Here is a 9,619-nt window from a genome sequence, read left to right as displayed (position 1 = left end):
TCCATATTTGTTAAACCCTCGCATTGCAGGGCGGACACGTAAAACCCACGACACAGCCCAGGTCCTGGGTGGCAATTTGGGAACCAAAAGGTCGTCGCGTATTCGCGAGCTGGGGAAGTTTCCTGGAACTCGCACGACGCGGCGGGGGTTGGAAGCAAGGAAAAAGAAAAACCCTCTGGTCCCGCTCGCCAGTGTCCCGGCCAACTCCGGTCTCCCGCGCCTTTAAAAGAGCCTTTCCCCAGCCACGCGATCCCTCCCCCCTTCCCCCCTCCCCCCATACAAACCGCATCTCGCATCCATTGACCTGACGGCGGCGCTCATCTTCTCCCCCACGGTTCTCCCCATCGGCCTGCTGGCTTCCCTTCGTTTTCCCCGTAAGCCCCTACGATCAACCTTACTCTTCATATTCTGCGTCGATCTGTTCGAATTTAGGGCTTTGTGGGCCGATTAGGTCGGGATTAGTGTCGATCTGGGGTTCGATGCAAGCGCGGGGATTGTGGATCCGATTGGTTTGGGTTGAGGACTTTCTGGGGCCTGGGTTGAGGATTGGGGCATTAATTCGTCGATTTTGCGATTAGAGGTGGTGGATCTTGGATCCGTTTGGTTTCATCCTCGATCGGTCGATTGGGGGTTCTTGGTTGGGGTTGCGAATTAGGGTTGTTGGTTGGTTGTCTAGCGTTGACTTGTACGGTAGACTTGTATCTTTCTTGATGTCGATTTGGGGATCGTATTAGAGGTTTGATTGATCGTTGACTTCGGTGCTTCACTAGAATTTTGTTGATTTCCTCCCGGATAACACGATGAATATGAATATGCCTCTAAAAGTTGGATTAGATGGTGGATCAGACGCATCTGTCTGCTGATGTGACAATTGTCCCCTTCACTCGTGACACTTGTGGGCAGTTTGCGCTTTAGGCCTTGTTTAGATGAGTGTTAGGAATCAGCATTTGACACTGTAGCACTTTCGTTTGTATTTGACAATTATTGTCCAATCATGGTCTAACTAGGCTCAAAAGATTCGTCTCGTAATTTACAATCAAACTGTGTAATTAGTTATTTTTTTTATCTACATTTAATACTCCATGCATGTGTCCAAAGATTTGATGTGATAGAGAGAGAGTGAAAAAACTTAGAATCTAAACAAGGCCTTAGAATCAACTGTCTACTGACATGCCTTTTTTGTTCGAAATTGAATACGCTTCTTGTACCATATAGGTTTGACGGAAGGTGTTAATCATGTCATTGCATCTAGTCATGATACAAGATAATTCTTTTAAGTATCATGCCTGCATAGTTTGAATATTCCATATATGATCCTTCTGTGTATTCACCTATCCTGTGTTTTCTTTTTATGCAGGATACTGATCCTCATCACCCATGTCTGCTGAAGTTGCCGGAGGACACCCTTATTTCCTCTCGTGCTACTTCTGGTTCATATACTGCATAAAATTCCGAGATTTCACTTGATACAAGTGGAACACTAGGAGTTTTGTGCTAATACTTCCTACCATGTGAATCAGTTGTAGCTGGTGAATTTGGCAAGACTCAAGTTCTCTCATCTGAGTTCAGAAAACATCCGTTGGTTGATTGCTTGATCTCCTGCTTCCCTTGAGTCTTGCCAACCATAGTTTTCTCTGATCATCAGTTGTGGTCTACGATCTCTTTCTGTGACTTGACCAACTTCTCTCTTGGTCCTGTCATTCTCGCAACACTCCCCTCCAAAGACTTGTCTAGAGGTTGGATTGCCCTGCTCTCTGCTGGCACTGCAGCCTCCTGAAGTCTTTCCTTGCTGCATTCTGTGCTCACACTTTTGAAAGCTGCTCTCTTCTGCTCTGCTTTGTTGATTTGTGCACTTGGATTCTCTCGTCTGTGCACTCAAGCTTCTCTCTTCCTGGGCAACTAGTGATCTCCTTGAAGCATTTCAGCTTTTGTCTAGAGGTCTTTCTATTGGTGTTGAAGGCAAGAGAAGCTTTAGGGTGATGGCGCAAACTAGCCTGCCTCCTGGTTTCCGTTTCCACCCAACTGATGTTGAGCTTGTTTCCTACTACTTGAAGAGGAAGATCATGGGAAAGAAACTTATCGTCGATGCTATATCAGAGGTTGACCTGTACAAGTTTCCTCCCTGGGATCTACCTGGTAATTCATTTGAACATTAGCTTTCTAACTTTCTTTGTTGTGTAACTGGTGCTTAGATGAATAGAATATTCAGTGAGACTAAAACATAGTTTTTGAACTGATTGATGTGAAATTTTGCTTTTATACCAGTGGACTGATATTCTTTTTTGTGCAGACAAATCTTCCCTTAGAAGCAAAGATCTTGAATGGTTCTTCTTTTGTCCTCGTGACAAGAAGTATCCTAATGGGTCTAGGACAAACCGTGCCACGCCAAATGGTTACTGGAAGACTAGTGGAAAGGATAGAATAATTGCGCTTAACTCTCGCACTGTTGGAATGAAGAAAACATTGATATTTCATGAAGGCAAGGCCCCTAAGGGTGACAGAACTGATTGGGTGATGTATGAATACAAAATGGAAGATGAGGATTTGGTTTCTGCTGGTTTCTCAAAGGTAATTCTACCTGCCTCTTAATGTTCCAGTTCATATTTTACAAACAGTTTATAAGATGTTCTAGATGTTGGATGTTGTACTGGATTGTTGGATTGTGTGGACAGTCAAGCAGTCAAATGATTCCATGTTATGTTCTATGGATGATTAATAACTAACAAAATATGGTGTCACCTTAATTGCTCCTGTCTCATGAGTGTTATGTTAGTCAAATCTAGCTGTGCCAATTCATATACCTTTTGTTATGTGTTCAAGTTTTGTGAATGTCTTTCTGCAATGAAGAGTGAAATGGCACAGAAAAAAGCACTAATTAATATGCAGTATATCTGAGTTAATGTGCCTTTTGATTAACCAATATGTATTCCATGAGCCATATAAGTTACCATGCTGAATCTCCTTTGTCTTGTTGAACATCCAGGATGCTTATGTACTCTGCAAAATTTTCAAGAAAAGTGGCCTTGGTCCAAGGATCGGGGAGCAATATGGGGCTCCGTTTAATGAAGCTGAATGGGATAATCCAGAAGCTGAATCTTCTATGTTTCCTTTGATGACCTCTCCAGAAGTAGTGAACCGAACAGAGGGACCACGTGACCAGCCTGCTGCCCCTGCTGATGCTCTTCAGGAACCACCTCTACATAATTCATCTGCTACTTGTGCTGGAGAGGAATCATCATTTGATCATGCCACTTCAAATACTTGTGCTGAGGACGTAACGTTTGGCTGTACTGTTGCTAGCTCTGCTATCCAAGATATACCTGCTCAGATGTCAGGAGATGGTGTGGTTTCTGTGAACAACATATCCAATGAGGCCAATGATATGTACAGTCCTCATGACTGTGATGGTTTTCTATTGGAGGAGCTGTCTAGATTTCTGAATGATTCTCCTGTGCATAACACTCCTTTTGGAGAGGTATAAATCAGTCTTGTTCTTTTGCTAGTTTCCTTGACAGCTCATCGTTTTTATGCTTCTGCTTTAGATTAGAAATTCTTTTTATGTTTCTGCTTTAGATTAGAAATTCCTTTCAGATGCTCATTATTAGCTTTGATGTCTTTCACAGTGCTCTGGTCTTCCTCCGATGTCTGAAGCTGAGGATCATGCTTTTGAAGTCAACTCTTTTGGCCTCTGCAATGAATTATCAGGGCTTGTTGGGTTAGGATGCGTGGATAACAACTTCAACACCAGCAATGTGGAAACAACAGATTACCCTGTGCTGCCACCTGACAGAGAACTGTCCGCTGATGATTACATGGAACTAACTGATCTCCTTGCTCCTGATCCAAGCTTCCCCAGTGAATTTCCTGCTCTGGACAATCAATATATGCAGTATCCTCTTGCTCAGTACAATGGACATTATGATGTCCCTACTCTGTCAGGTCTTTCGGAACCAACAATGCCTAGCATTTTCGATGCTTTTCCTCCTTCCAATAATGGTGTACTCGCCACAGATGTGGCAGCTGACTACTTGGACCCAACCATGCAGTTCCCTTTATCATGATTGGTCTCCAATTGTCGTGGAGGTACGGATAGTTATGCCTGCTCTCTTTTTGTGTCCTTGAACATGTCTGGACTGCTTCGGTGTTGCAACTTGCAGTTCTCTGTTGCTACTACAACTCTTTATCCACCTTGGATGTCGGGGACGTCATCGATGTCATACCTGGGCCCATGAAATCGTCTGCTGCTCTTCTGAACCAAGCTGACCAGGGCTCATGAAATTGTCTGCTGCTCTTTTGAACCAAGCCGACCTTGGCTGGTATTTCAAGGAAGCACGGTGCTTGGATCAATCTGCTTCGACTACTGCATGCTCCCATCTGGTTGAGCTGACCGCCAATCTCGGCTCACTCTGCTGAGTATCAATAAGACTTGGCATGTAAATCTCTGATTATGTTATTACCTGTGTGTATTGCAACCTGCATGATTGCCATCATTTTAAGCAGTTTGTCTTGTGTGTATTGAGTATTGACAATATGCAAACCATTATTATTGTCGCAATATGGAACGTTTAGTACTTTTATGTTTGCCCCATACTTGTTATGTATTTCGTTGGCCTTGGATCGTTGATGTTTTCTTTGCTCTTACGTTCTCTTCTGTGTTTTGAGGATTTTTGTTGTCCCCGTTAGGCCTTTCGTTTTATCCTGAAACCAATTGGACCCCCTTGGGTTGACGCTTTCTTTTGCTCTTACGTGCACAGGTATTTCTGTGTTTTGAGGATTTCTGTTGTCTCTTTCGTTTGAATATGACGGGAATTGGGAAGTAAGCAGTATTGGACTGCCAACTGCTTTCGAAACTTGTAGAATTTGACAGAATTTGACTATTTGATACTCCGAGCCTTTGTTTTTTCGAACGCTGGAGGAGATGTGGAAAACCACATTTGCAGATGATTAATCTATGAAGTCCGATACCCTGCGTAATTGTGCCCCATGTGAGGTAGGAACTGCTGCTTCTGGTTTGGCCGCTGCTCTAGCATTGCTAAGGCTCCCTGATTCATTCCGTTGTTGCCGTGCTGTCGCCACATCTGCTGCTCCTGCGTCAGAAGTTGCTGCTTCGTCTGCATGTCGGACATCTGAACATACGTCGGCGGAGGCACCAACGCCGACGCCGCGAAAGGGTCTGCACCTACGGCGGCGCCGCTGCCTCCTGGAGGCGCCGGCAGGGCGAGCATGGGCGCCCCTGGTGGCCGCAACGCCACACTGCTGGCGCTGCCGGAGAACGTCTGTGCGTTGTTGGCCACCACCGCATGGTTGTACATCCCGTCCAGCACCATCATACTGAGGCCGCCGCCGAGCTCGGCGCGCTGGTTCGCAAGCGCGCTCGCGGACTGGACCAGCTCCGTTTCCCAGTCCGCCGAAGCGCCTTGGAACACGTTGCCTTTCGGCGCTGAGCCGGCTATGTCGCCGTCGAACAGCGCCAGCGCCAGCTGCTGTCCGTGCTCTTCGCCGGACATGGCGTCCGCCTTGAGGTTCAGGAAGTCGGCCTCCTCCTCGACCGGGGCGGCCACGACGAGAGGGGCCTCTGGGTCGACTTGCGCCGCGGCCGGCGGCTCCTCGGGCGCTGGAAGGGCCTTGGTGGCGTTCATATCGTCGTCGTCCTCTTCCTCTTCGACGAGGGCTCGCTCTGGGCTTGCCATCGGCTCCGGTTCCGGCGGCGGGAGCCTCTGCTGCGAGTCCGCGGCGGCGTGCCTGTCGCGGATGAACTCGTCCATTAGTTCCAGCTTCTTCTGCGTGACGACCTCCACCTCCGGGACGTCGGACTGGCGGCACACGCAGACAACCTTGCACCACGCGTAGAAATTCTCCAGCTCCTCCAGCTGCTTGGCGAGACCGGAGAAGAGGGCGTGCACGCGCTCGCAGTCAGCGGTCTCCATCTCCGCGAACTGCTTGATGAGTGTGGCCATCACCTCCGTGAGCTCGCAGTAGAGCTGCACGCTCTCCTTAACCAGCAGGTACAGAGACACCGCCACCACCCGGTTTGCCTTCGCCGCGCCTGCGACAATGTCATTCAAAGGTGAGCATGCATGATTTGGCTAGCTCTGAACAAATCCAGGGCAAGGATGGCCGCGAAGGATGTGGAACGGACTCACCTACAGGGCGGCAGGCGATGAACCGGTCGAGGAGATGATGCAGCTGGTTGGCCTTGACGAGCAGCTGATCCACCGTCATCTCGCTCGTGGGCGGGTCCCTGGTCACGAGCGCCACCGCCCTGCTGTGAGCCTCGGCGTCCGCCGCGTCCTCCTGTCTCCCGTTGAAGGCGGCGACGTCGCAGGTGTAGCGGTTCCCGGGGGACGCGGCGTACATCTCCTCGTGGAGCGGCCTGCCACCGCGCGCGGCGCCGCCGGCGCCCTGCTGCCTGCCCTGCATCCGGTACTCGAGGCGGTCGTCGAGGTAGGCGGCGTAGGTGCGGACGAAGGCGGAGAAGTCCCAGGCGTCGGCGCGGGAGCGGTCGCAGAAGTCGGACATGTTGAGCATCCGCGTCCCGCGCCGCGTGGCGAAGAACACCTCCTGCTCGAACGCCGGGTCCCCGTCGGCGAGGAGGCGGTGCACGATGACGAGCGTCTTGAGCGCGACCGCCCAGCTCCGGGTCCGGCCGAGGCGGCGCGACAGCGATGACACGCAGGAGCCGACGTACACCCGGGAGAGGCAGGTGAGCGTGATGATCTCCCGGATGTGGCGCTCGTCGGCCGGGAACGACTCGCTGTGCCTGGTGGCCTTGACAATGGCCACGTCCAGGTCCGCCTCCAGGGCGCCGCCGCTGCCGACCTTGGCGAGCCCGATGCTCGTCTGGTCCTTCACCGCGCCCAGCGCTTGGCGCAGCTTGCTCGGAGCCATGGTACGTTTCCGTCGTCGTCCTCCTCGCAGAGGTCGATCGCTTGCTCGCGATAGATTCTCGCCTCGCGCTTGGTCGGGATGGCCCTGTCATGTGGACGGGCAAATGGACGTGTGGTGTTGGTGTTTGGGCGCACGACGAAAGCGGGTGGCGGGTGGCGGGAGGGCGACCGAGGAAGGAGGCGGCCCCCGTGGGCATGACACAGTGGATGTGTGGTTGACTTTTCTTATTATCTTTCTGAATCTTGTAATATTTTTTTAGTGATATATAAAAATGTTCGCCGGAAGCCAACATTGTTAATCTCCTCTAACCGGTATATGGGCTTATTTTAGTGGGCTTATTTCTATCGGGGCTTTAATTTAGCGTACGATGTTTACAGCTATGGGCCCGAACCCAAAATTTAGAACAGAGTGAGCACCTTCTCTTTGCACAACTGCAACTTATTCCTATCGTACCTGCATGGATAATAATTGGATATAGCAGAAGTCGTTACTTTCACTGCTGAAAGTTAAATTTTCCCGCACGTGCTGCCATGCACCGATGCAGATCACATTGCTACTAGGCCATTCTCTTACATTTTGCTTTCGGTATCCGTCCGTCCCTGTCCGTCCTGACGTGTCTTCCAGATGCATAGTTGATCCGCCCAACAACCCCCTCAAATTCACTCATCTGTTTCTAATTAAAAAAACGCTCGTCGCTCTTATTTGCTCGTTGCTCCTATCCGCTCGTCGCTCCTACCAGCTCGGTGCTCCTATCCGCTCGCCTATCGCCTCCAAGGAGCAGCGCTCGGCCACCGGACTGCCGGCACTACTCGCGCGCCCGCCTCCGAGCCGTGGCGCTCGGCTGTCGGCCCTGCCTGCCAGGCATGACGCTAGGCCACCAGACTGTCGCCCCTGCCTGCCAAGCGCGGCGCGCGGCCGCCTCTGAGCTGCGGCTGCCCTCTGCCTCCTTGCCGCTTCGCGTGGCTGATGCCGCCTCGCGCCGCCACTGCCGCCGGCCCGCCGCCAACAAGCGCCGTTGGCCCACTGTCTCCAGCGAGCTCCACACGCCGACGAGCCTCCATTCTCCCAAGCATGAGATGTTGCGATATGCTAAAAATGCATGTTGCAAACGTACGTTTCATGTGTTTCATAAGTATGTTGAAATTGTTTCATACGGATGTTGCAAAAGTAGATCGAGATGTTGCATATTTTGCAGTGGTTGCACATGTATATTGTAAAGGTCTTTTTCCGATGTTTCATCTGTGTTTTCAGATGTATGTTGCAAGTGTGTTTTATCTGGATATTGCATATGTTTCACACATATATTGTAAGTGTTTTATCTGGATATTCCGTATGTTTTGCAATGGTTTTCAAGTGTGTTTTTTCCAAGTGTTTCATAAGCATGTTTCAAATGTTTTATTCGCCTTCAGACGTATGTTGCAAGTGTTGCATCTCGATGTTTCAAAAGTAAATCGGGTGTTGCATCTGCCTCGTCACTTTTCTGCTGTCTTGCCTCGGTGTCTTCTCCTCCTTGGGGCGTCGGCTGGGCATCCTCCGCCCCCTACTTCTCTTCCCGATGCCGGTGACGTTTGGGACGATGCGGGAAACTTACACCGGAAGCGGATGGGGAGGGCGCAAGCGGTCCCCGCGCGGCATGCGCGTGCCAAAAGCGGAGGGGGCGCGGGCGGGAGGTGGGATGGAGCTCGGGTATCCGAACGGGGGGTGGGAGGGGAGGGGGCTTCTACATGCGCGCGAACGCAAGTGAATGGAGCAGCAGGCACCGGCATCCGAACGTCTGGGCGCTAGTAAGGCCCTTTGTCTTTGGACACCTAGCATGTGCTAAGGTCGCAGGGTCGAAGCTCTCCTCACCATTGATTCCTTCTCTTGCATAATTCAGCACTTGCGTTGCGCTTGCGCAGGTTTGTACCTAGCTAGCATTGGCATACGCAAGGACCGTCTCGAGAACATGGAAACCAACGAAAGAGACATGCACTCCCGCAGCTTCATTTCTTCAATTTCAAGGTTTCATATGTTCTTGCATTGCCGCTAGCTTCATTTCGAGTACCTTGCGCGGGCGATCGTCAAGGAGAGAGCAATTAATTAAGATTTATTTAAGAGATGCCGCAAGAAATGAGTCATGGATCATTGATCACTGTCGTGACTCGTGAGATCTCCAGATGCCGCGGCCACTCGATCGAGATAGCTAGGTAGCCTCTTTCCGTCCACGTACGTACATCAGCTGCTGGCCGCAGGTTTCTCTCAAGTGACGCGGCAAACAGGACGCAGCACTAGGGAACTAGTACGAGTATAATAACAGATAAACGCAGGCTCTTGGTCAGAGTTAGAGCCCTTGATTGCATGGCAGTGTCGATTGTCGAACTCCAGTCATAGTGTTCAGAACCTCCACCAGTGTCCAGCGTACTGCTCACTCTACCGGATCAGCTATAGTAGCCTTCACATCGGCATGTCTTTGCTCAGCAGTCAAGCATCCATCATGCACTTGTTCATCACCATAGTCGGCAGGGAACCAACGTTAGGTCTGGAATTTCTCTTTGGTAAATGGCCTAGTAACGATAACCTTGAACGAGCACGGTTTTCCAAGAGTGTCATTCCCGTGTTTCGCCCCCATCCCACACCTGATTTTTTTTTTGACTTAAACGTTTGTTTTTAAGCGAAATGATGATTTTATTCTCGTTTTTAAACTTTGTGATTTTACCCCTGCTTTTTCAAAATGAAGAGAGACTCTACCTCT

At 50.3% G+C, this 9,619-nt stretch overlaps 2 protein-coding genes across 2 annotated transcripts; one reads left to right on the top strand and one right to left on the bottom strand.

The window, feature by feature from the left end:
• Positions 1–218: 218 nt before the first annotated feature.
• Positions 219–4,590, top strand: LOC136519030 (NAC domain-containing protein 2-like). Its single transcript, XM_066512706.1, has 6 exons — positions 219–374; positions 1,358–2,136; positions 2,291–2,568; positions 2,984–3,475; positions 3,624–4,083; positions 4,158–4,590. The coding sequence occupies exons 2-5, from the start codon at positions 1,980–1,982 to the stop codon at positions 4,059–4,061; spliced, it is 1,365 nt and encodes a 454-aa protein (XP_066368803.1). The 5' UTR covers positions 219–374; positions 1,358–1,979; the 3' UTR covers positions 4,062–4,083; positions 4,158–4,590.
• Positions 4,591–4,707: 117 nt separating this feature from the next.
• On the bottom strand, positions 4,708–7,525 carry LOC136519029 (putative clathrin assembly protein At1g03050). Its single transcript, XM_066512705.1, has 2 exons — positions 6,144–7,525; positions 4,708–6,046 (listed from the first exon to the last, which is right to left on the bottom strand). Exons 1-2 carry the CDS (start codon positions 6,886–6,888, stop codon positions 4,950–4,952), a joined length of 1,842 nt encoding a protein of 613 aa, XP_066368802.1. The 5' UTR covers positions 6,889–7,525; the 3' UTR covers positions 4,708–4,949.
• Between the last annotated feature and the right edge of the window lie 2,094 nt (positions 7,526–9,619).

This window comes from Miscanthus floridulus, chromosome 17 (assembly GCF_019320115.1).
Source record: "Miscanthus floridulus cultivar M001 chromosome 17, ASM1932011v1, whole genome shotgun sequence".
Taxonomy (NCBI): domain Eukaryota; kingdom Viridiplantae; phylum Streptophyta; class Magnoliopsida; order Poales; family Poaceae; genus Miscanthus; species Miscanthus floridulus.
This window is presented reverse-complemented; position numbering and strand designations above follow the sequence as displayed.

Coding starts and splice junctions, on each gene's coding strand:
- LOC136519030 (XM_066512706.1), top strand. CDS start 1,980: ATGGCGCAAACTAGCCTGCCTCCTGGTTTCCGTTTCCACCCAACTGAT. Junction 2,569..2,983: donor TTTCTGCTGGTTTCTCAAAG/GTAATTCTACCT, acceptor TTGAACATCCAG/GATGCTTATGTACTCTGCAA. Junction 3,476..3,623: donor ATAACACTCCTTTTGGAGAG/GTATAAATCAGT, acceptor TGTCTTTCACAG/TGCTCTGGTCTTCCTCCGAT.
- LOC136519029 (XM_066512705.1), bottom strand. CDS start 6,888: ATGGCTCCGAGCAAGCTGCGCCAAGCGCTGGGCGCGGTGAAGGACCAG. Junction 6,047..6,143: donor CATCGCCTGCCGCCCTGTAG/GTGAGTCCGTTC, acceptor ACATTGTCGCAG/GCGCGGCGAAGGCAAACCGG.